Genomic DNA, 27368 nt, shown 5'->3' on the forward strand with positions numbered 1-27368 from the left:
GGGGGGGGGGGGGGGGGGGGGGGCTGAAAAAGGAAGATAACTTGGGCTCATGTACTTGAGACCAGCTCAAGAAACCTAAGAAGAGCCATATAAAATTGTTATAAAAAGGGGCTAGGAATGTAGCTCAGTAATAGAGCAAGCACAAAGGCCCCCCAATTCAACCCAACACTGAAAAAACACAAAAATCAAAGAAGGCCTAATGAAACTGTCATCCTTCCCTTCTTTTCTGTAAGAACATAGTTGACCAACATTTTGCTTTGCATCTCCTCCGTCTACCTCTTAACCTCTGCTCAGCTTAACTTGAACCTAGAACGAACATTCTCTGATCTTGCTGTTTCCCTCCCCCTTCCCCATCTCCTCTCTACGTAATATTTTTGGAGGGGGGGTTTTGAAACAGGGTCTCACTATGTAGTTGAGACTGATCTGGAACTCACTACATAGCCCAGGCTGGTCACAAATCCACAGCGATCCTCCCGCCTCAGCCTCCCGAGTGCTGGGATTACAGGCATGCGCCACCACACCTGGCATTACTCTCTATATAATTTATTATTGATTCATTTAACAAACGCTTATGGAAAGCCTGCAGTCATGCCACACTTTGTTGTAGCTGACTGTGACTAAGACTTACAAAGTTCCTCTTCTTATAGTATTTATACACCAGTGGGAGAGAAAAACAGCAAATAAGTAGATAAGTAATAAGTTCAAATAAATAATTTCAAATAACAGTAAGTGCTGTAACAGAAGTCTCACTACAGGAACCTCGGTTCACCAAGAAAACTTTTAGCACTTCTAGTCACTTCTAGTCAACAGGCCTCACTGTACAGATGGTAATAACACAGACCAAGACAGCAGTAGGCCTGGGATCAGGATTCTCGTATCTATACAGGAACAGTAGCTTCCCTTCAACACGTAGTTTCCCTACAGAGGTGGAAGAGATTATTGAAAAATAAAATGACAGATATGTTATGATCATAATTTTGTGTGTGACTTGTTTTTCCCCCTAAATTTATCTTAACTATGCTGAAGGAAGTCGTAGGAATAGCTGTAGAAAAAATAGTATAAAAATACAGGGGGTGACAGAAAAGAGTGTTGTTACTCAAAGGGTTCTACCCAAGTGCCCAGTAGTGCTGGCAGCGCCAGGAGGACCCTCCTTCCACCGCGTGTGAATGCAACTGCACAGGACCACGCACGATTATGGGAGAAGGAACCAGTGTGGCAATTCGAGCAGAGGGAGGGGCTTAACATTTGTGAGTGTCCACTCTTGTTCTTTCAGACACATGGTAGAAATGCATTTCTCTATTCCATTTGGAAAAGTAACTGAGAAGAAAGTGATCTGGATAAAGTAACTGAGAATTACTTTAGTCAATGAATTGTGAATGGAATGGACAATGGAAGTAGGAGGCTCTCTAGAACAGAAGAGCAGTGGGCAATTCTCCATCTTCCTCCCTTGATGCAAGGAAGGGCTGGCAATTTCTGAACACTGGTGCCTCTTGTCAGTGAGGGCGGCACAGGGTAGGACTCTGCCTATGCAAAATGAATGACTGCTGTTTTAAGCCACTGCCATTCTGAGTTTGTTCCTGCAACATGGCCTTATCTTGACTCAAATGGGAAGGGTTAAAGCCTCAACAGGGATGGAAGGAAGGATGTCACTGTGAGGGCAACAAGTTCCAGCTTCACATCCAGCAGGAGCATTAGCATCACAGCACAGAGAACAGCAGAAAGAAAGTCACCGATGATGAAGGCGACTTTAGAACTTCTTGGGTCAATGTGCATATGGCAAGGCCTTGAAGGCAAAGAACGTTTATGCTAGGAGAACAGTGACGACTTGTGTTTCAGTGACACTAAGAAACTAAGGATTACCCACACCTATTTCACTGTGCTCCTCAAATGGCTTGAGGAAACAGGTATCAGAGGGTTCCAAAATTTGACATAAATCATTTTTTCTTTGCTACTGAAGTTGTCTTATATGTCTTTATAGCTTTATTATTTAAAATAAGCTTCTAAAATACCAAATTCTTAATACCAATATACTTACATATTAGTTCCCTTCAGTAATTTTGTTGGTATCTCATTGTTATAGCGACATAGCAATCTACCCACCCCGACATGTTACAGAATTTCATTCCTTGAATGGCACTGTTATTAACCCTCATCCAATGATCTTATTTTAATAGTGTTCCCAGTGGAGGACAAGAATATGCTAAGACCCAAGGCTTATAAAAATAAAATGGATGAGGGCTGGGGATTTAGCTCAGTGGTTCCAGCACCTGCCTTGCAAGTGCAAGGACCTGAGTTTGATCCCTGGTACCAATAAATAAATAGAAATAAATAAATAAAATGGATGAAAAGAATCAAATAACAAAGGAATAGCTAATGTAGACATACTACCAAAAAAACCTTTTAGGTTTCTTAAATCACTGGATCCATGTTATTAGTTCTGGGGATTCTCGAACTGTAAATATCTTGTACATAAGTATAGGAAAATAAGTGATTTCACTATGGGTTTGCATTTAAAAACAAATATATTCAAGAATGACAGTAAGGCTCATTTAGGCTTTATTATAATTGATAATTGTGTGCAGATCCTACCTGCCATAAATATTTCAGAAATAAATCCATTTTCTGTATGCATATTGTATACATGAGGCTCAAATTTTGTCAGTAAGAATTAGCAGCAATATGCACTTTTAAAAGATTTTCACATAAGTTTTAAAGCAGAAAATGGTAATTATTTTTCTGTACCAGGGATCGAACTCAGGCCCTTGTGCTTGCGAGGCAGCTGGCGGCACCACTGAACTAAATCCCCAGCCCAGAAAATGATAATTTAAAACTAAAGTACAATGGGACGAGGAAGTGTACTTTTAATTCTACTTCAGAGAAATAACCAAATTAGCATCTTGACATTTCTGGCTTTGAACTGGAACTTTTCATAGTTTTTCTATCACACTTCAATACAATCAACATCTTGAAAAATCTTCAAGAACTTTAGTATAATGGTTTTGATGAAGTCATAAACAAGACATGTTGTGGATTCAAATGAAATAGATGCCATCAAAATACAACTTAAGGGGCACCAGGACTATCAATTGGCTGAGGGTCAGTTTAGAGAACATTACTTGGGGCAGGATAAGCCTGTGGAAAATGATAAACATTAAAGACCATCCCTCCCCTCAAAAGGCCGTTATTCTCTAACTCATTCTTTATGCTAATGAGGAATAATACACATCAGTTAGAAAACAGCTTTCAAAAATGTGTCTTGGCAAAAAATATGTCCACACTCCCAAAGTCCTAGGAAAGAGCACAGCTTATCAACACCTGAAGTACAACACAGAGAAATGAGACCCAAACTGAAACTCCCATTTCCCTAAGGAACAGTCAGATGATTCCTGCTGGGTTAGAGTAATAAAAATAATTTTCATCATTTGGGGGACTTTCCATGCCCACAAGAATGGTAGCGTTGTATTATTTAGAATGCCGCTACTTTCAGATTCAAAAGCACAGAAGAGATTTAACATTGTGTGATCATTCTAGTTCCTCCACACTTGTGTAACCATGAAAATCCTTACTAAAACCAAAATATTCTCCCTGTTGCTGACCTGCCTCAGAGCTTTCTATCACTCATACTTTAGAGCTCACGGAAGCTGGGAAGTACATTTTACATGCTCCAGTTGAGTTGCAGCCAGTATCAAGATTTTTTTTTTCTCCCAGACATACAAAAAGCCTCCATAGGAGCAGAACTGAGAGGGTCACTGAAGAGTTTTTTTCTCATTGGAATATTTACTTTGCAAATCCACCAATCTCTGTTACAAATGAAGCATTGCATGAAATCCTGAGAGAAAGAAGGGTATGTGTGATAAAACACAAGGGCTGTGTCAGGAACATCTGAGAACAATTTAAGAAGTTAAATTTACTCTATTTGCTTTCTTGCATTTTGACACTAGTGAACAGGAAGCAGACACCCTAGCCGACAGGCCACCTTGACTGTACTGACAAGTTTCACAACAAGCTTTGTAAAAACAGTTCTACCTTGTACATTTATTCAGTCCTTACTTTTCTGCTTTTGAAATAAAACACAACCAACCCAAACAAAAATGCCCCAGGCAACAGTGCTGGCCACAGAACTGGTGCCAGCAATCCAGGCAGGACGTTGCAAGCAAAGGAATGTCATCTTTTCAATATGGAACAAGGAACAACACTCTAATGGGCCAGGCCTGCCAGAACCCCAGCTTTTCCTTTTCACCCCAGACAATGCAAGCATTGTACAGGCAGGAGATGCACACAGATTATTATTCCTCTCTAGATTTTTTTCCATGAGTTCTAGGGTGCACAGAATGAAATTTTTTCCCATTTTGTGTTTCTTATCCACATAACACATCTAGGCTTTTTTTCGGAGGTGGAAAAATACTGAACAACAAAAGACACAATTCAAAAAAGGTTAAGAGAAATTCTGAGCCCCAAGAAACAATTTTGTTAGGATAAACTCAGTAACAAAGAAACACCTAGAAGGATATGAGATTTTTTCATGACATGAGTGTTATATTGTGGTAGTATAATTTGTGTGCCCAAGGACACATTTGTCATAACGTAAGGACAGAAAATAACCAGTTCATCTGGTGCTTCATGGAGAGGACAGCAATCTGTTTCTAAGGCTAGCAGAAGAACTGGCTTTTTAGGTCCCATGACAGAAATGACAGTTTTCAACTTTGTTCTCCAAAGGGATTTTCTGGGATCATTTTGTCTATATGTGATTTTTGCCTGGTGGACTGAGATTGGAATCCAACCCTTAATAAAGGTTTAACTCTAAGGTTTTCACAGTCTTTGAAAATGTCAAAGTAGAATATACTAGGAATATGGACATATTTACAATCATGGAATTGGATGAGTTTCAGGCAAAAAGTAAGCACAGAATATATTCAAGGTTTTTGCAGTAACTATTTCAGTAACAAAATCAGATAAGAAATCAAGGTCACAGATGGTAAAACTTGGTCTTATCAGCTATTAATTTCTCATCTATGAAATGAAAGCAGAAAATAACTTATTCCACCTGTCTCTCTAATATGATAATAATTTAAAAAACCAACCAACCAACCAACCTATAGCAGAACTGTTAGCTCTCAACCACATCTCATTATTTCTGTCCATAAAAAATCCACAGCTGGATGCATCTGGATAGACAGCATCTCCCAGTCCCCTTGTAGGTGTTTTGGTCATGTAAACAGTTATAGCCAATGATGTGTGGCATTCTGGGGGCCAAATTTTAAAAAGCAGATGAGCTCCCTCTTCAAGGTTGTCGTACCCATGACAGTAACTAAAATTAGATGATACTAAGGAAACAGCTGATGCTAAGCTATCACAATGGATGGGGCATGAGTTTTACATCACTGTATGGAAGAAAGGAGGCTTCTAACCAGAAATAAATGCTTTAAACTGTTTCATGAGTAAGACATTCTCTGGAGTATATTTTTGTTTCACCTAAGCCTACCCAAATTTTATTCTATACATGACAGAGCTATAGAAATACTACAGAAATGTAAGATCTTTTCATTGACTCTGTGGTTTAATATTGGTGACAGATGGGAGCAGAGGCAACTGTGGAGACTGCGAAGACCAAGGACTCACAGTCCTGCCCTGATGAAAAGGTGCCAGGGGCTAATTAAACAGGAAGGCCTTCCCAGATGATTGCATTTTCTATTATCCCTTTACAAATGCACTTAGGAGAAAGGAAAATAGAATGGAAAGCTCTATTTATCCCTTCTAATAAAGGAGTCAGAAAGAAAAGGAAAATTTTTCTTCCCAAAATGACTTATCTACAAAAACATAAATTTTGTTAAAACAGAAATGATTTTTAATCATAATTTATATCACTCTCAGGAAAGCTCAACAGTAAAGTTTCATTTCTGTAACAAAAACTACCTAAAAAGTTTATTTCTTTTTTAGCTAGGTATATTTTTAATATATGGTTATTGTGCAGTTTTAGATGAATTGAGTTTTGATGATTTTTTTTAATTGAACAAAATCTTTACAAATGTATCCTTAGGCACACAAATTATACTAGCACAATATAACACTCATGTCATGAAAAAAATCTCATATCCTTCTAGATATTTCTTTGTTACTGAGTTTAGCCTAACAAAATTGTTTCTTTGGGCTCAGAATTTCTCTTACACTTTTTTGAATTGTGTCTTTCACTGTTGTTCAGTATTTTTTACTTCAGAGAAAAAGCCTAAATGTGTTATGTGGATGAGAAACACAAAATGGGAAAAAAAGTTTTGTTCTGTGCACCCTAGGACAGTAAAGACTTCATTGAAATGCAAGGCATTTTCAGACTGATAGGTTAACTATGGATGTTGGGGATTCTTTCTCCAATGGACAACAAAGGCAAAAAAGTTCACCGAAACTGCAAATCTTTATGACAAAAACACCAAATGAAATTCAGAATTTACCCTTTACTTCCTGTTTATTCATATACTAGAAGGAAGTAAAAAGACAGATTGTTTTGCTTTTCAACCCAAAGTGAATACTCAATTTAGAATAAAAATCATTTTCTCTCTGTAGGAACTACTACTAGCAGAGCTAGTATTATTCCAGCAGTCTTGATGTTCCTGGATAAGGGGGTACACACACACGCTGAGATTTTCTATTATTTAAAACACTAGAGTCCATCGCACCTTTAGCATAGCTGCTGGTTCTAAAGAGTTTGTTTAAAGATTATCAAAAAGAACACATTTTTTACAGTGAAGAGTTAACTCTGAGTTGGAAGGCAGAAATTACTAAGAAAATGAGCTGGATTTGGGCCACCAAAGGCCTTGCCCTGTTTATAAAATTTTACAAGAGTTTACATGAATGTATCATTGCAAACTTATATAATTAGGTGTAACTCATTATCTAGTTGGATAAAATGCATGCAGTTATATTTTTGTATGTATATTTTTATCTGATTTATTATACATATTTTATAACTATATTACTATGTGATTAAATTTATGATTTTAAAATATGCACTGAGGTCTTACTATGTTATTAACACTGTGCTACTCATTTCTTAGTCAAGTTGTGAAAAGAAGAAACAGTTAAAACCCACATGGAGTTTGCAGTCTGTTGGAGGCTTATATTAAACAACTTGATTTCAATTATGATAAATGCTACAAAGGCGTTATGGTTTAAATCTAAAATGTCCCCAAAGTCTTATGTTGAGAGGTGGAGCTATTGAGGGTGACTGGATTTTAGAGGTGCTATATCCATCAATGGATTAGTCCACCGATGAGTTCATAGTTGAATGTGCTGTTAGGAGATGGGGTCTAGTTGATGTCACTGTGTGTTATGACTCATACCTAGATGTATCCCCAAACCTTCATGTTATGACTCATACCTAGATGTATCCCCAAACCTATCCTGGATAGGATATATGGGACAGAAAGAGGGCTGCTGTGGTTGCTGCTTGTCACTTGCTGCTTCTTCACTTTGTTGCTTTTCTGCCTTCTGCCCACGATGAACTATTTCTCTTCTGCAATGCCTCTCCGTCATGCTATAATGCCTTGGAGCCATCCAACTATGAACTAAAACCTTTACAAATTACAAGCTACAATAAACCTTTTCTCCTTTAAGGTGGGGTATGGGGTGTCTCAGCAACGAGAAAAATAATTAAGACCCTGCAGATGTGCCTTTGGAACACATCTGTCTCTTTCTCCAGTTCTTCTTGCTCTCTCTGTTCCCAGCTACCATGAGATGATCAGCTTTCTTCTGCCAGGCTCCTCAAACAAGATGTTTCTGCCTGGGAGCCAGCCAACTATGGACTGAACCCTCTGAAACCTGAGCCAAAATAAACCTTTTCTCCTTTAAATTGTGTATGTAAGGTATTTTGTACCAGTGATGGGAAAGCTCACACACACACACACACAATAACAAAGAAAAAGGGACCTACCCTGGGGTTCCAGAAAAGACTTCTCTGAAATGACAACGGGTCCTTTTGAACATCTTTAGTGTGTCTCCCTACTGGGATATATAGTGTTATACAAATTAATAATAACAGAATGGACTTCCCATCGGGTCACATAATTTTTTCATGGGCCTATTCTACCTCTGCCTTCAATTTTTGCCTAGAACACTTTTCCATCTAGAAAATGTTTACAGAGTAAGAAAACCATTTTCTCTACAAAGCCCTCCCTGAATGTGTCAGAGCAACCCCAAGGATCCTTCTCAGTGCCCACTAATCCTTACCTGCAACTTCACAGCCTGGGTCATATTGCACTGCTTGTTTCTTGCTCATTCATTTATTCATTCTTTCTGTTCCATCAGCAAGTGTTTCCTATGAATCTATTCTTGACAGGCACCGTTCTGTGTACTTTTTGGCACTGAGACATAGCACTGGGAACAAAATATGCCAAAACTTTAAATTTCTATATTTGAGAGCCTGCCTCGCAGAAGGTACTTAAAATCAGATAAATGCGGGACTAAATCAATTCTCCATTGGTGGCCAACTTGAGGATTTATGGGGGACCTGATCAGTGTGATTCAAGCATTACAATAATGAAGATAAGGTTAGGCTTCATAATCAAGTTTAGCGTACAGACATTGCCCTGCTTTCATTACTGTCTTTAACAAAGTTATATTCTTGAGACACAATACTGTAGCAAACTCCTCAAAAGAGGCAGCTATTGGATGAGGAAAGCTAAAACTATTCTCAAATAGAATATAATGTTCATGCTTATTATTATGCCAATTAAAAATACAATATTAAATGGCTTTGGCCAAACAAAATCCCTAAGTGCATTTACAGCATCTAATAGAAGTTTTAAAATTAAGTGCAAACTTTCATCTTCTGGATTGCAAAACTTTTTGTGACTGAACATTCTACTTGCTATCTGCCAGGAAAACCCAGCACAGAAGCCAGACACTACCACTGAGCAGTACTCTCTTCAGAGGACAGGAAAACAAAGGCAAATGAGAATATGGACAGAATAAGCCTTAGGGACAAGGGAGGTTAGTGGAGTTTGAATCCTTCAATGCTGCTTAAAACAGATAGATACTGATGTGACCTTCAGCAAGCATTTTCTCTGTTCCCTCCTGCAGAAGACACACCGTCGTGGTGCTGCAGCCCTGCATGGGGCTTCTGCAGCATGGGCTGAATCACGACTCCCAAAGGCTGCCTACAGATGGAAAGTTTCTGCCCATCAATGGCAAAGTGAAGAAAATGGAACAAAGCATCATTTGGTAGTGAGTGTACGTGTATGTGGGTCCTGCCTGCAAACTAACTATATTTTCTAGGGCAAGAATGTCTTATAAGCTCTTCTTTATTGAAAAAATATAATTTCTTTTATTAAATGATCAATAGGATAGGGTATTTTAAGTATTCCCTACCTATTTTGTCTTTTACTTTAATGTCTCATGAAATTCTGTCTTGACAACAACACACTATGGCTTCCCACCTTCTGTTTTGGTTCAGTTAAAGCAGTGAGGTGTTTTAGAACAGGTACAGATTTCAATGCCAGCTCTAGTACAGACTAGTCACGTGCCCTTAACCAACTTCCTTACCCTTTCTGAACCTCAGCTTCTTCCTTTATAAAAGGTGGGACAGAAAGTCTACCCTGTAGACCTGCTATTGGAAATAAATGAGATATGGCTATAAAATGCCCAGTGTCTGGGGTACAGAAGATATTCAACAAGTGCAGCTTTCTTCTTCCTGCTACTCCATGCATTGACCTGGAAATATAGAGGACTGCAACTCCACATAAGCCATTCCTAACCAGAAATCAGTGTAACTACTGGCTGCTCTATTTGCATTTGTTTGGCATAGGTCTGGGACCCCACTTGGGGGTTTGTATTCACTTTACAGATCTGCTACAGCCTCCAAAAAGGTCAATAGTCATAGTCACGAGAGGCAGAAATAGCCCAAAATTGTAAGTGTTTGGTTTCTGACCTAAAATTCTCTGTTATTTACCTACCTGCTTCTTTCTTGGCCATGAGATCCCACCTGACTCCTTTCAAATTAATAACTTCCATTTAAAAAACATTAAGTACCCTCCAATTTTTATTATTATTTTTGTATTGGGGATTTAACTCGGGCCCTTGCACTCATGAGGCAGGCATTAGAACCACTGAGCTAAATCCCCAGCCCCCTCCAACTGTTTTTTATCAGACCACTTTGTTCATTTTCTTCCAACTCTGTCTTATCGTCTGTCCGCTGTATGAAACAGAAAATTACATGAGGAACTTTACTTTGTTTATTGCTGTATCTCTAGCACCAGGAATAGACCATGTAACGTGGTGGGTGCTCAGATAACCTAAAGAATAACTGAATAGCAAATGGCTGTTAAAAAATACTTGCCTGTGGACCTAGAGAACAACAGAAGATAGTTTATAAGCATATGCCAGCTCTGGCAGGCTCACCTTTCTTTAAGATGGCTTTGCCACTTCTCCCCTTAGTAAGTAAGATAGGCAGTCTATTTCTCCACCTATTGAATCTAGGCTTAGTTGTGCAATTGGATTGGTCAATAGGACATTAGCAAACGTGCTGCAAGCAGAAGGTAGAAGTCATTATTATGCTTGTGGCTGCCCTCTCTCTGATAGGAACATGTCTCCCCCCATGTAGACAAGCCCAGGCAAGGATGATGGTGAGCAACAGCTTGGGACGAAGATTCAGGCATTGTATCAAGGCCCCACTCAGGTGAATGAGGCCATATTATCCTACCTGATTCAAGTTCAGTTGGGCAAAACAAGAAGACCTGTCCAGAATTTTAATGAGAAATACATGTCCACTGTTGAAAGTCAATAAACATTTAGGTTATACGTTAAGCAGAAAAAGCTGATACAGCAGCTTCAGTGTTCATTCTAAAAACCTGCTTTGTCAAAGCAGGATGCCAGATGTTTCTAGAAGTAGCTGTCACAAGATTATTAATTTCTCTTACTTTGGATGATGAAGAAGCAGAAATTGAATATAGATGAGGGAATGATCACACAAGGAGAGTAGCCTTGAAGCTGCCTAGTCTTGGATCCCCGACATATGGACATCAACTCTTTTCTGCAATGTATGTATTTGTATGTGGCAGGGAGTGAAGCTATCACAGGTCTACAGTCTGCTAAAACCACCTGGCCTGCTAACTATGGAATGAATGCTTAAAAACTGTGAGGAGGGATATACCACCATGCACTATGGCAAGGGTAAGGGTACTAGAGCCTGAGGGCTTAATCTGGTGGGATACTTATTTTTATAAATAAAGTTTTGTGTAATATAGCCATACCTATTTTTTACACATTTTCAATGACTCCTTTCATACTACAATGGCATAAGTTTTATGGCAGAGGGCATATGATTTTCACAACCTAAAATAATTTACCACATGATTCTTTGCAGAAACAATTCGCCAACCTCTGCTCTCCGGTAATCTCGGAAGGCTGGGGGTGCGTCTTAAACTGATCCGTGAAGGAAAGAGGTAGGGTTTATTTTGGATCTAAGGATGAGGAAATGCTGAAGGAACATTATGAGACGTGTACTAAGATTAGAAATGATGTGGGCCAGGGATTTAGCTCAGTGGTTCCGGTGCCTGCCTTGCAAATGTAAGGATCCGAGTTTGATCCCCATACCCACGCCCCCCAAAAAGACTAGAAATGATGTTACTTCAGTGTGTGCAAACATCATTATTATAAGTTAGTGACAATACAAACAATAAGCATATATGCCAGTAATTCCAGGTAAGCTTCTACAGAGACTGAGTTTTACATAGTGATTCAATTTATGCTCACAACAATACTATGATGTACATGGCATTATCTCCATTTTATCAGATGAGAAAAGAAAGAGGATTTTAAATGCTTGATCAAGTCCTTCAAGCTAGGAAGTAGCCTAGACAGGATTGAATTCCTAATATTCTCACACTAGACTCTACACTTTTTGAAAACATTAAAAAAAAAAAAAGGAATTATAAAGTATGATTAAGGCCAAAAGTTGTGCATAAATTTTGGTTATGAGAGATAAGAAAGTTTCCTTTAAAAAATCGTTATTTTATATCATCTTATGATTTTACATTTAATATTGTCTTATAATTTTATATTGCAAAACCTTCTTGGCTAACCACACCACTTACTCACTTTATATACTCTTTGTGCCCTGCAAAGAACTGCCATCAATGAACTGGAAATCCCCTAAATGGGACATCCCGAGGGTGCGCCTAGTGGTTAGGTTGCCATGGTGATGTTGTGTCAATACTGCAGCCACTGACCATCCCCAGAGATGAACCACAACCCACTCATTAAATTCTGACCAACATCTCATCTGTAGCAGTGGCTCAGGCTGCCATCTGGTCCCTAGGGAGATGGAAGGTTCTCTTTCCCAAGTAACAGTCAATAAGGTGATCCTAGTTAGGACAGGCATTACTTCTTCAAATTAGAGTCTAGGCTCTGTTTGAGAGTCTTACTTTGGAGCAGAGGCTGTTAGCCCAGAGGCCTGACCGTGGATCTCCAGACAAAGACTGAGCCAGAATCTATATGACAACCAGGCACCATTATGGATTTGCTGGTACTGTGGTAAACATCAAATTAAACACAGGTAGAATTTCTAAGGAGAAGTCCCTTCTCAATCCATTACCTTACTATCATAACGGAGAGATTTCAAATAGGCAATCTACAATAGAATCCACTTTTTATAGACTTAAAAGAGCATACACTGATGCACTTTTTTACAGTCATTTTGACTATTTGTATCATAAAGCTTAAAAAAATATACAGAGCCATTGACTTAGTCCAATTCAGGTAAAATTTCCTAAGAAAAATATCAGCAATATACTTTGAGGCTATATATTAAGGTATCACTTATAAAACAGACAAACTGGAAACATCCTAATTGTATAACTGTAGAAATTAGTTCAATAAATGATATCACCATAAAACATTACATTAATTGTATATCCATAAAAACTATGTAGCTTTTTAAATTTTGTCCATACATTATTACATTTAAAAATCATGTTAAAACCAGTACACAGAAAAACACAGTATACAACATATTTTAATAAAAATAAATAAATAACAACATGTATTACTCATGAAAGACTTGAGTTTTAACATGGGTTCTTTCCTAAGGAACAAACCAGGATTGTTTTCATTTTCTATTTTCTATATAATAAAATCTTCAGTGCATTGGTAATTTTAAAAATAACTAATAAAATTACATTTATTTTTCAAAATTTGAATTTCTTTTTACCTGTTATATTATATTTTAGCCTTTCCTATGCTTTTTAGTTCCGTGAATTTTTTCTATTTTTCCAGCAAGTCAAGATGTGAACCAAGTTTTTGTGCACCACCAGGAGGAAAAGCAGTCTGTGTGTCCTGAGGCCCACCCGCAACACACAGATAATCAAATTCAGCATCTGGCTAGAGGACTCATCTGACCTGGCTGAGTTATGTTCCATTAAAAAGACACACCACCCTTTGACTCTGAACACTTTTAACCAAGTTTATCAACGTCTGTGCTGGTATGAGTCTTGTTTTTGTTGGGGTTTTTCCTAAAAAGGGTCAGAATCCAAAATTAAAACTAAGAGGTCAGAGAATTAGCTGACTGCTAGCTAATTAGAAGAACAGTTTGTACTGTACAGACAGTACAATATTCAGGGCCCAGAATCTGCCACTAGATAAAAGGTGCTAATTTCTTTCCCAAACATATCATGGGAGAAGGTAAGCTTAGTTATAACATATACCTAATCCAGATTTCTGTTCATGAGACCACTTAAAAATTTTTATAAATGAAGGAATATCTTTTCAGGTAGCTTTTAAATGAACATCAGACAATGATTTATGTATACGTTACACAACAAATAGACAAAATGGACTAGTATTCCACTAAAGCCTTCCCAAATTTCAGGAGAAATGTAAGTACATTCAGCTAATGGCTACCATTAATAAAACAATAATTAAATCTATAAATATTTTACTTTCTAGCCAGTGCCAATTGGTTTCCTATATAACTCTCCTAATTACCACATCAGAAGTTACTTGAGGAAAGGGAATTGCTTTAAAATAACCCTCACAATCCCAGAGGAAGAGACGTGTTCCTAAGTCTTCAATAAATTTCTCCAAACTAGCCTTACCTTATACCTACATTGTAAAGCATCCTGTGTAATGGACTGGGCAAGAGAGACAGAGTCCCCACCCCACTTGAATTATAAGCATTACATGCACACTGATAGACTAAATGTAAAAATGACCCATATCGGGCGGGGGATTTAGCTCAGTGGTGCTGCCGCCTGCCTCGTAAACTCAAGGTTCCAAGTTCGGTCCCCTGTACCAAACAAACAAACAAAATGATCCACATTTTCCTTCCCCTAAGTTAATTCCCTTGATAATACGACTGTAGAGCTCTTCCCACTGAGACTTCTTCCTACACTAACCTTAAGACTTACTTTGGCCTATAAAAGGTAGCCAAAGTACAAGTGGACAGCATAAAAAAAAAATTAAATACTTAGGAAGTTAATCTAACCACGGAAGTGAAAGACGCTTACAGGAAAAACTGCAGTACCCTGAAAAAGGGGATCAAAGAGGACATCTGAAAATGGAAAGCCATCCCCTATTTAATGAAATTCTAATCAAAATACCAACAGCATTCCTCACAGACCTAGAGAGAACAATCCCAAAATTTATGTGAAACAAGAAGGGACCCAGAATAGTAAAAGCAATCCTGGGCAATAAGAATAAAGCAGGAAATATCACAATCCTGGATTTCAAATTATGTTCCAAAGCTACAGTGATAAAAATGTACGGTCCTGGCATAAAAACAAATATGTAGATCAATAAAACAGAATAAAAGATGCAAAAACAAGCCCAGGCACATTCAGCTATTTATCTTTGACAAAAGAACCTAAAATACACAGGAAAGATAGGTTCTTTAAGGGCCAGGGATTTAGCTCAGTGGTTCCGCCGACCTGCCTTGCAAGCACAAGGACCCGAGTTCAATCCTGGTACCAAAACAAACAAACAAACAAACAACAACAACAAAAAAGATAGGTTCTTTAATAAATGATGCTGAGAAAACTGGATATCTATATGCAGAAGATTGACTCTAGACCCATATGTCTCACTATATACCAAACTAAAATAAAAATGGATCAAATATCTAAATATTAAAACAGAAACAAGCTGCTAGAAGATAAAATAGGTAAAACTATTGAAGACATAAGTGTAGGCAAAGACTTTCTGAACAGAAACCCAAATACACAAGAAATAACATCAAGAATCTATAAATGAGATCATATCAAATTAAAAGGCTCTGCACAGCAAAGGAAATAACCAACAGAATTAAGAGACAACTTACAGAATAGGGAAAAAATTTTGCCAGCTATTCGCCAGACAGAGAACTGATATCTACAAAAAAGAACTTGAAAAAAACACAGACCCCGCCCCAAATAAAAGACCCAATAAAAAAATAGGCACTGAAATGAACAGACATTTCTGAGAAGAACAATGGCTAATAAATACATGAAAAAGTGTTCAACAACACTGGCCACTAAAGAAAAACAAATTAAAACAACACTGAGATTCCCTCTTACTCTAGAAAGAATGGCTATCATCAAGAAGCCAAATAATAACAAACGCTGGAGAGACTGTAAGAAAATAGTAACCCTTTTATATTGTTGGTAAGAATGTAAACTCATAAAATCAGTTCAGAAATAAGCATGGAGATTCTTCAAACAACTGAATCTAGAATTTCCATTCAACCCTGCTATTCCCCTTCCACTTTTCCGAAAGTGTTAAAGACACATTACAGTAACACATATATGCATACCCCTGCTTATAGCAGCACAATTCACAACAGTCAAATCTTGGAAGCAGCCTATATGTTCATCAGCAGAAAAATGGATATTTACACATTTTTGTATTTACATGAAAGAATACTACTCTGCCATAAAGAAATATAGAACTTGAGTCATTGTAGGAAATGGATGCACTTTGCACCATAATGTTAACTGAAATAAATCCAACACACAAGCTTAAATATCCCATGGTTTCTTATATATGAGTAACCCAAAAAGATGTAAATAAAGAGCAAATTAAAAGTAGGTAATAGGAAGTAAGGAGATAGATCTTTTGCAAAAGGAAAGGGCACCAAGAGATGCTGGGAGGGGAAGGGAAGTGGACAAACAAAAAATGAAGATATGTTCTATACATGTACCAAATCTCCATGAGGAACATAATCATTATGTACTGCATACATGTACTAATAAAAAATTTTTTTAAACGTGAGGGAAGTACAGGTGGGATGCTCCTGAGTCCGGGCCTCTGGAAGAGCTATATCCTGCTCTTCTCTCTTCTGGAATCTCGTCTGTGTCACTAACACGGGCCCCTGTGAATAACATGGGCCAGCCCACATGGAGAAGAGCTGAGAGTCCTTAGCCAACTGTCAGCACCCCCAGAAGCTGAACTGATTGCCTAACATGTAGCAGACCAGAGACACACGGTGGAGCACAGGTAGGACCAGGCAAACTGTACAGACGAGTCTGGTCAAAGCTGAACACCCAGGGAATTGGAGGTTGAATAAAGGACTGCTGTATCAAACCATCAAACAACGCCTAGCCAATACATATAAAAAGTGCTAGTCCCGAGAAGTCAAATACAAACATGTCATGGAGCACCTGTAAGATTATTCTAACCTGTTCAAAATTACAAGTCAATCACACTTTTTTTTTTTTTGATACTGGGGATCGAACCTGGGTCCTCGTGCTTGTGAAGCAGCTAAATCCCTGGCCATACAATTCTGATGTACAAACTACAGGGCTGAAGAGACATCCAGAGAGAACTTGAAAGAAGTTATATATCTAGGGAAGGGCTATAGCTCAAGACAGCCATAGTTCCTCTGAGAAATTTTTTATGGATGAGATTAATTTGCCTATGAGTCATTCTCTGGTGTTTTTTTTTTTCCTCTCTTAAAAAACACAAGAAGCTCTTTCACTCAATTAAGCCTGTTAGACTTGATAACAATTGTCTAGCTTGATTCAAAGCAGCCATATCCTCTTTGACACATATTTAGCCTCCAGTACTAGGAGAAACTTTAAATCCAACTTCCCTGAATTTATGATGCACATACAGTAGCAAGTCCCTAGAGGCTGAAAATCAAACGCTAATTCAAAGGCCACAGGGCTAAGGGAGCAGCCAGAAGATAAATCCCAATTTCAACCTTGGATTGTCTGCTAGTTGCTTTGGTGGACTGTCAGTCATGTTTAAAAATAAAATAAAACTACAAAGGCACCAGATGGCATGTTCTAAAGAGAAACAGGATGATGTTTTTCAGGATTCCTTAAAAGGTCCCTATTATCTAAAATGAACTGCAATGTAGGGGTATTTCAAGGGTCCTGGAATAACTGGCTCCCATCAGTCGTTGCAGACCATTCAAAATGTTAAAGAAAAATGATACAAGGAACCATCAAGTATAACCAAAGCCACCACAGTGACTGGCGGTGACATGACATACGTGAAAGCTGCCCACTTGTGCAGCTGGCTGGCCAGACCACCTCTTGAGAGCACGGGGGCTATGAGCTGTTGAGGCTCAGAAGTGCGGTACTCACCTTACACCCCTCACAGGCGCTGACCCCATAGTGGTATCCCGAAGATTTGTCCTGGCAGACGAAGCAGGGCTTGTACACTCGTGGGGGAGGCAGTGGGGATGGTGGGCTCGGCACGAGCTCCTCAGAGCTGGTGCTCTGTGTTTCAATCGCTGCAATGGAGATCAGGAAAGAGGAGAAAATGTATTTCAGTTCCTTTATTTGCTCATCGGTCAATTCCTACGCTTCTGCTCCAAGTTCAGCAGTAACACTAGCAGGGATGTGCCCGTAGCAACAGTTGTCACTGTGGGCACAGCGGTGACGATACTGACATCCACATGGTGCTGTATGGTTTACAAAGCAATCTCACGCATCTCTAATTCAAAGTTCGTCAGAGCACAGTGAGGGTGAGGCTTTTTATCACCAATTTACCTTTAAGAGAAAAACTCAGTCGGCAGTGACTTGTCCTATAAAGTTGATCTGCGTGCAAGTTGATGTTTTATATCTGTCACCGCCCACATTCTGTGGATTTCATGAGGCCAAGAAACCTATCTGCACAGTTACAAGTGTGTCTCAGGACTAGAAGAGGTCCTGTCACACAGCAGGTAACCAGTAAATATTTGTTGAATTGATTCATGAACTTTTCATATTCCTTATTTCAAGCACTAAGTAGTTGTTAAGTGGTAAAATTGGAAATCAAATAGCTCTTATACTCATTTACTTTCCTTAAAAAGTAATTAATTAGTCCTTTGGAACAGAATCAACTATAATTATAGTATTTTCATAATTCAGGAGAATCTTGGAGTGAATTCATTAGTATAGTGCAGGTCCTAGTAGATAAATCTGTGATGATCTTTACTTGTGAGATCCAAGGCTTTGTGATAAAGACATCAACCTGGACTGCGTATTTCTTGCAGTAAACAGAAGGCCTGACTCTAGGTATCATGGCAAGTGTGCCACGTGGCACAGCAGTGCCAAGTGTTGTCTACAAGGTTTGGCTTCTGACGCGTTCCTGAAGCTTAGGCTCTAGAGTTGTAAAATTCAGAAAGCACCACTCACACTGAACAGGAAACCAGGAATAATGACAATTCACAGGAAAACGCTACTCGTTAAAATCACAAAACAGTATTATCGACCTTTGTTAAAATCCAAGATACACAAAAATCACCTACAATAAATGCACCATGATCATCTCCTTAAATGTTTTTGTTTGCTAAGGTGGAATTATACTGAGATCAGGATGTTGACCACTTAACGAAGTCATGGATTTATTTCCCTGTCAATAAGTATCCTGCCTGCAAAGCATTCCACTGTGATGAATATTTGTGCAGCCAATTTCAGCACATCTCCAACTATTTCCGTAGGATGAGTACTGAGAAGTGGAATTATTAGTTGAAAAGCAATGTTATTTCAAAGATGCTTTGTTGGTTTTTAACTCCTATTGATAAACTAGCTTTGGGAAAGGCTGTCAGTTTACACTGCTCTCTTCCTTATGTGCCTCCCAGGTCTTTTGAAGTCGTTTGATTTGTATAGGTCAACTGCTCTGACAGAGTCACGTTGCTACGACTCTGATCAATCCTACATTGTATTCTCCACAGAGAGCATAATGAATGTAAGTGTGTGTGTGTGTGTGTGTGTGCGTGCATGTGTGCGTGTGTGCGTGTAGAAGAGTGTTTTAATGTTCTACTCACTTGTGTAGAACAGCTAATCTGGCTTGTCTAGGGAAGTTGTAAATAGTTTTGTTAGGGCTGGATTCAGCTGTCAGAACTATGCCCTGAATTTCAAAAGTGGGTGGTAATTTCCATAAATATGCCACTTCAAATACAGACGCTGAAAAAGTCCAGCATTTCATCCTCCCAAAGAGAGGAAACAAAATTGTAGGCAATTTAATACCCCAGAAATTTGGTGTGAAACAAACACAAAGGGAACAATCTATGGGATGTCCAAATCCCAGAATATTTTACAAAATTTAGTAAAAGTGTTTTTCTCTGCATGAGGGTCGTTTGTAACAAAGGAATGAATCCAGCAGGCAGTTGTCGCGAATGAAAATATTCTGTTATAAGCAGAGGCCGAGGCAGGAGGATCACAAAAATTCAAGGCCAGCCTGGGCTACATAGAGTTCAAGGCCACCCTCAGAGGGGTGGGGGGGGGAAGGCGGGAGGGAAGGAACTAGCCCACCCCAGTTCACTAATAAAGCTATGGATTGCCTTCAGTCAGTTCAGCAAATTCCCAGACTGTTCCTGTACTTGATCACTGATTTCACCAAGTAATTGTAACTTGTGAGGGCTTATGCTATGGAAATGCATACGGACAAGTTTGGTCGAATTAAACCAATAATTAGAAAATAATACAGTGGTTTGCAAATGTGGCTGCACAGTAAAACCACTTGGGGAACTTTTTAAGGCCCACTGCTCAAATTGTATGGTAGATCTATTGCGCTACAATGTCTGAGGCACGGAAGCCAGGAATTCTCTTTCTAAACAATATTCCCAGGTCAAGACAAATTGAAGCAGCTTGTCAACCACAGATAAAAGGACAGAGGGAAGGACAAGTCTTATTTCGCTCAGGAGAAATCCAGGAAGACTTTCTGCTGTGTTTTGTAATTGGAACCCTATAAATGCTCTAAGTGTATGTGAATGCATACCCAGAAACTGAAAAAAATTTTACATAGGACAAGAAATAGTGTCTACAAAACTATTTTCCCACTGGCGAGAAAGAATTAAATATTTGGCCACGTATATTTAGGTACAGTATCACCCTGCAACTTGGTAGTTGGACCTTTATAATGTTGAGATTTATACTGCTGAGAACAACACAAGGTAAAGAAGGAAGGAAGGAAAGATTTCAGTGGTGCAGTCAGATTACCAAGGCTGGCCTTAGGCAAACACACCAAAACAAGTTCTAGAATTACAATCAGGCTATAGGATTAAGACCAAAAATCTGAAGCCGGGGCGTGGTGTCGCGTGCCTATAATCCCAGCACTTGGGAGGCTGAGGCAGGAGGATCACTCTGAGTTGGAGATCAGCCTGGGCTACAGAGTGAGTTCCAGGTCAGACTCAATTACATAGTGAGACCCTGTCTCAACCCCGCACCAAAAAAAATAAAAAAACCAACCAAACAAACAAACAAAAAAACCAAAGATCTGCAATTCAATGCAATCTCTTGCTTCTTAGGTAATATTGAAAAAACATATTTCCCTCAAGTTTATTAGAGCTGCTCCTCCTTGTGTCCACTCCCAGCCCAATAAAGACAGTGGGAAACAAGGTGGGGGGAGGCACCCTGTGTCTCCCTTTTCAAGGAGCATTTTTGTTATTTAAGGTAGATACAGAGTGCTTGGCCATTGATCTGTTCACTGTCACCCTGCTAAATCAATAATCTATTAGTCCCTTTAAATTAGAGTTAGATTCATCAAATGCCCTTGAGAGGCCTCAAACATTTTGTTCCCTATTCCAGGCAAGCACAATCAGTCTATAGAATGATAAAATTTTTGCTAGCATACTCTGCCGGCTCAGCAGACAATGTGTTCTGTATTAGCTCATTCAGCGATCTCAGACAGGCCAAAAAAGCAGTTTTTAGACTTCCCAGGGGGGGAAAAAGGCTTGTGTCATTCAATAAAACAACTGCACTCCAGCCATCCTGATGCGACTTCAGTTTGGGAAAGCAGTCTTTAAGGAATAATTCGGATCTACTTTTTGCCTCCTGTTTTTATTTATTTCCTTGCTTACTTATTGACTTCTGTTTACACCCCAACCCCACCCCCAACAAGCAGCAGCCTGCAACGTGGCATCTAAAGTGCTACCAGATGGGCCGCCCTGCTTTGTCAGGGAACAGCCAAGGTAAAGGGACTTCTGTTCCTCGGCTGAGGTGGCTGCGTGGCTCCGTGAGTCCCTGCCCGGAGCACAATCAGCAGCCCAAACGCCAAGATGGCTCTTCCGTGCTGCACACAGGCCCGAGGAACCCCGGGATGAACCAAAACTTTAAACCTCTCCACTCCCACAACTTTCGGGGACAGCCACTGAGGTAAAAAAGAATGACCTGTCTTGTAACCTTAGTTCCCCTTTACCTCACTGCTCCTCAAACTGTGGTCAAGACCAGCCTCAGAATTCTTATTAGGAGAGATGGCACTGGCTTTACATGAGTGATTTTCAGACTATCAAGGGTGAAAGGTCATTTCATACTTTTTTCCCCCCTCACCACCTCACAGATTGATCAAATCCAATAAAAATGAAACCCTAGAAAATAAGAATTAGGGGAAACAAAGATGTCCAAAGCTCAAGCTTCAACTTTTAAAAATTAGATTTAACAGACAAAATTATCAGATTGCTGTAAAAGTTTCCAAACACTTGTTCTCCATTTCTGTACTTCTTCTGTAGATGGGCAACAGGCAGTTCAGGTACTTGTAGCATTCGTGGACCAAATCTTGAAAAGCACTGCTGTAAAAAGACTTAACACCCAGAGGTTGTTGGCAGACAAAACAAAAACAAAGCCCAACCAAATCTGCACAAATTGGGACCTTAGAAAAGCAGAACATCAGTCTTCCCAGGGACACAGCTTTAGTAAACTCTGCCACAACTCGGGAGTTGATTTCCTTCCCAAAGAAAAGAAAAAACTCACCAAATTAACGTTGCTGCTAAGACCGGGGCACCTAAGAACTCAATTCACCTGAAAAAACACAGTATAAATGTCCTTGTTGTTATAACACACCTGAGTGTCATTTAAATACACAGAGATGTTTCCAACAATAGCTCCCTTCACAATTCCTTACGTGCTTGGGATTTTTCTAAAGGTTAGATTAAGTAGTAGATAAGATTTTTAAGAGAGTTCAGTATACTTTTTTTCTTCTTTGTAAGAGCTAATTTACAGCGGGCTAACCTATGTTGACAGATTGCACGATTTTATGTTGGGCCTGATTAGAGGCAGGCAGGCATTGTGCATTATAAAAGTCTGCCTTTTTACTAGAACCTTCCATGATTAAGACAGTATTTTAATGCACTCTCCGGGCAGCTGAGCCTTAAAAGAAAAAGGAGTTGTAAAGCAAAAGGCATTTCCTGCATGGCCCCAGGGGAATTCTGAGCCTAGCGCTCTGGGGTCCCGGTGGGCAGGAGCAATTTTAGCTAATTAATGGAGAATGGCAGTGTTGGGTTTAGTCAAAATGTTCAGTTGGGCTTCATTTTTGTTGGCACCAAATAGAGCAGATCTGGGTTCTCCCCACCCCCCTTTTTTTCTGTGGCCTCACTGCAGGACTGCAAAGCCCACAGCTCATATACATTAGGGCAAAAGTCAAAGGAAGCGCCAAAGTTCAACTAAAGTACAAGTAATTAGAACCAGATTCTCCACTGCTACTTGTGTGTGCGCATGCGTGTGAGAGTGTGCGGGTAGACATTTTATTAAAATGTCATTTACATGCCTCCAAACATTCAAGGAAGGGGAGGGAGATTCGTTCATTTAATTTTTATGTCACCTCTTCGAAAGGGGGTCTGCTCTGAATCCTCTTTCAGGAGAGTTTGTCTTCACACACCAGGGCTTTGGAAATCTGTGAACACATTCTGAAATTAGGGAATTGCCACGCAATAAAAGCATTGCTTTGAAACTGTCCTGCCTCTATGGCTGGCTTTGTTATTATTAAGCATCTCCAAAATCAGTCTGGGTTTGGGGCAGGCAAGAAAGGGAGGGAGCCAGCAGGAGTGAAGGAAAACATCACTGCAGGCTCTTGGCAGTCTTGAGTCAGTAACCTGGCCGTGACCCTGAAGAAGTGTGTGTTTGCCCGGGTCACCATGATTCCTGGCCGAGGGCTGGAGCTGGGTTATGAGAATCCCTGCTATTCTGACCACACATGTAACAGGTGCTGCACACAGGCAGGGGATGAAAGGAGGGGCTGGGAGAAGACTTTGATTTTGGAGTCTTTAAAGAAAGCCTTGCTTTTCAAAGTATGGTCTTGGACCAAGACAATCAGCATCTTCTGGGAAACTGTTAAAATGCAGAATCTCAGCCCCACCCCAGAAATGCCAAATCAGAACAGGCTTGTTAACAAAGTTCCCTCATAATTCCTATACACATTAATGTTTGAGACATTCTAACAGGATAATGTCTTCTCATTGTCCTAACCACCTTGTCATCCCAAACATTTTGCTGAGTCAATTTGGCATGGGAACTCCTTCAGCTTCCCTTTGCACAGGTCCTTACTAAATACGTACTCTACCATGTTAAGTGCTTACTACATTAAGGTCTTCGGGCTGTGTGTATTTATGCTCACTGTAAAGCAGAAGCTTCCTTCTCTCCCATGGAATCTTGGCAGTGGCTTTGACTTGGCAATGTGTTCAAAGCTGCACAGGAAGAGCCTGAACTAGTAGTAACTACTATTTACTGAGCACTTACTATGTGTCATAGTTTCAGCTAAGTGCTTAATGCAGATTAACTCATTTACTCCTCCTCAAAACCTGGGGAAGGAAATTTAAAAACATCCACCCTTTAGAAGGAAATTTAAAAACACAAATGGCCCCAAAATGTATGTTACTATTATTTCACTAGGACACCCAGCTATGTAACTTTTAATTTTCTATTCTAAAGGGTTCCCAGGCCCCACTCCCTTTTTTTTGGTAACAGGGATCGAACTTGGAACCTTGTACTTGCAAAGCAGCTGACGGAACCACTGAGCTACATCCCTGGCCCTCCCAGCCCTTTTTTATTTTGACACAAAATCTCGCTAAGTTGCCCAGGCTGAGCCTCCCAGAGTTCCGAGACTACAGGTTTGTGCCACCATGCCTGGCTTTGTTCTGTTCTTCTGGCTGACCTTAAACTCACTGTGTAGCCCAGACTGGCCTCAAACTCCTGCCTCTGCCTTCTGAGTGCTGGGATTACAGGCAAGTGCCACTATGCCTAGCTTCTCATTTATATTTTAGGCCAGAAAGGTCACCGGATTTGGTCTGCTGGGGACTATGTGCTCAAGTTTGAGAACTGCAGAACTGTATGACTCTCTATTAATCCATGCTTATGATTTTTCCAGACACTGATTTGATTCAAGATCATAGTTAAATCTGACGAGATAGTTTGGACCTCAGAAAGGGAGCAAAGCTCAGGATCCATTCATCACTCTGGCTTGTGGCTACACCTGCCTGGGCTCACAGCCAGCCACAGATACTCAAGACTGATGTTTGGCATGAGAAGTGCAGTCCTATTATCACAATGGACCATGACACATTCAGCACCCACATTTAATTTTCATAATATTCGTTCTTGCTTCAAGGAGCATATTTGAAAATTATCTCATAGGGTGTCTTGTGTGATGTTTTATATCACTGTTCTCTAGGACACAGTAAGATAGCTATGACAGGGTTCAAATAAATTCTCCCTTAAAATCACTTAACAGGACAACACATCTAACTGCTTATTAATAATCTGAACTGTGAGGCATCAGAAATGGAACTGCATTAAGGGAACAAATGGGGGAATAGGTCTCGGGAGTCATGTGTAGATGAAGCTAATTGCACTAGAGTTTAAGGTCCCCCTGAAGAGTTTATCTCAATACCAAATGATTTAGTTCCATAACCCACTTCTAATCAGGATTGCATAATTTTCAAAAAGCAATATGGTACTAGTAAATAACATTATTCTAGCCGTTGAAATTTCCTGCATTTGGAAATTGGGTTACAACAAGAGCATTAAAACCTGTATCGTTGCAGAGACACATTCTTTGCTTATATACTGTAAACATATTTGAAAACACGGCTGGTATCAGCCTTATGGAAAAATAATGGAGAGATTATTCCTCTTTGGAAAACTTAAGGAAGGCTACAAGAAAATTATGCTTTATCAGGTGCCTTGACCCATTTCTGAGTTCTAAGAAAGTTGAAGTACAACTAATTTCACCAGGATTTAGCCAAACCCCTTTCTAAAAAAAAAACCAAAAAACCAAAAAAAAAAAAATTATAATGCCAAAAAAGTTAAAAAATAATCCTCTGATTTGATAAATTTGCTGCAAAGAGGCTGTTCTGTTTTCTTGTTTATAGGTATACATCACATCAATAGGCTACAATACCTGTGGAACTAATCAATCCTCACAGAGTGAGTTGATAATCTTATTTGGTTCCTACAAGGAAAGAAAACACCATGAGCTGGAATAAAACTTCCTGTGGAAGTGATGGGAAGTTTGTGGACTTTGCTGCCAGGTGAGTCTGGATTTAATCCCTATTTATCTGCTTGTGAATTTAATGGCTATAGAATTTTCTTTACTTTGTTGAGCCCGTGTTCCCTGCCTATTCGGGTAATACTAAAATTGTTAGCACAAGGGAGACAATGATTGCTCAGCGTACAGTAAGTGCTCAATAAATGATACTAACCATCCCTTCTCCCCTCTTCCCTACCCCTTCCCCCTAAAATTTCCATCTTCCCTCATCTAGGGAAGGGTTTCTTAGCTAGGACCAACTCTGCCCCTTAGGAATGCATACTTTGTACTACCTGGAGAAATTTTTGCCTGTCCCAAGTGAAGGTTGCTACCGTCATGAAGTACTCAGAGGCCAGGGATGCTACAAAACATCTCACAACAAACAAACAGTGCCAAAGAGGTTGAAAAACCCTGATCTAGGGTAAGGATACCAGCCTTCCTGATGGAGGGAGACTGAGACCAAGGTTAGGGGACATCAGAAAATAATCTCTTAGGAGCAGTCACTTAACCTTCCTGATCCTCCGGCTCCTAACTTGGAACATGGATGGCAAGCATAGTACTGCACTGCAGGGTTTACACTTTGAAAATTACCAAAAAAGGAAGTTTTAAAACATAAAAAAGAGTAACACTTTAGTATTAGAGTACTGAGGGAGAGTGGCTAAGTCCCTAACAATATGACAAATATTATCACCACGGACAATGACAAATGTCCACAGAGTCTAGTCAAATAATAACATTACAGCAACGGTCATAAGTAATTTAGCATCTATTATGGACTCCTTACCTCCCATTCCACCCTCAGCATTTTACATATAGTCATTACTTTGATTCCCAACAGTGACCCTATGAGACAACTAGTTTTGAGTATATATTCCTTTTTTCTACAGGCAAGAAACCACAGACACAGGGTGACTAGGGAACCTATTTGAGGCTAAACCATTAGTAAACGATGAGCTTGGATTTGAACTGAACTGTTCTTAGATTCCAGGGTGGAGAGAGGACAATGACATCTGCCCAGAACTTTCACAAGCAGCTGTTCTGGGCGGCAAGCTTCAGAGTATACAGAATACCTATGTCTAAGTCAGACAGACGCATAATTACACCAATATGAGGACTAAAAGGAAAACTGAAAAACTCAAAAGAAAGATACTAAGGAGACAAAAATAGTGCCATTTTTCTTTCCAGTCAGGGCAATAAAGCCAGAAAGTCCCTCAGAAGCAAACACAGGAATGAGAAGGCACACACAACACACCCACTCAACCCTCCTACATCTTCCCTGCCAAGAAACCAGCCCCCAGCAGGGACAGCGCAGCGGCTTAGACCTAGGTTCCAAAGGCCTCTGGCGCTTCTCCAGGGGTGTGGGACCGACCACTGTGAGGAGCAGTCACAAGGCCAAGGAGCCTGTACAACTGCCAGCCCGGCTTTCTGTGGACTGGAGTGCCCTCACCTACCTCAAGGCCACACACGCAGCCTTAGCCTAAGTTCATTCAGCACCAGAAGGAAAATGATATCCAGAAGTTTAAAACTGTGCTCTTCTGTCACTGTTAACATTAGACGCTGGGCACATGCCTATAATCCCAGCCCTCTGGGAGGTTGAGGCAGAAGGACTGCAAATTTGAGCCCAGCCTGGGCTCCTTAGTGACTTAGCAAGAATCGGTGTGAAGGCTCTGAGTTCAATCCCTAGT

At 39.8% G+C, this 27368-nt stretch overlaps 1 protein-coding gene across 3 annotated transcripts in view; it reads right to left on the reverse strand.

The window, feature by feature from the left end:
- Rarb (retinoic acid receptor beta) overlaps positions 1-27368 on the reverse strand; it is a 712875-nt gene that overhangs the window by 116316 nt on the left and 569191 nt on the right. For all 3 annotated transcript variants that reach the window (XM_010640163.3, XM_010640165.2, XM_010640164.1), the window contains one exon: positions 17547-17695. In XM_010640163.3, coding sequence (XP_010638465.1) covers positions 17547-17695 — 149 coding nt within the window. The remainder of the gene's footprint in view (positions 1-17546; positions 17696-27368) is intronic.

Source organism: Fukomys damarensis, unplaced genomic scaffold (assembly GCF_012274545.1).
Source record: "Fukomys damarensis isolate Sample0158 unplaced genomic scaffold, DMR_v1.0_HiC HiC_scaffold_28, whole genome shotgun sequence".
NCBI lineage: Eukaryota > Metazoa > Chordata > Mammalia > Rodentia > Bathyergidae > Fukomys > Fukomys damarensis.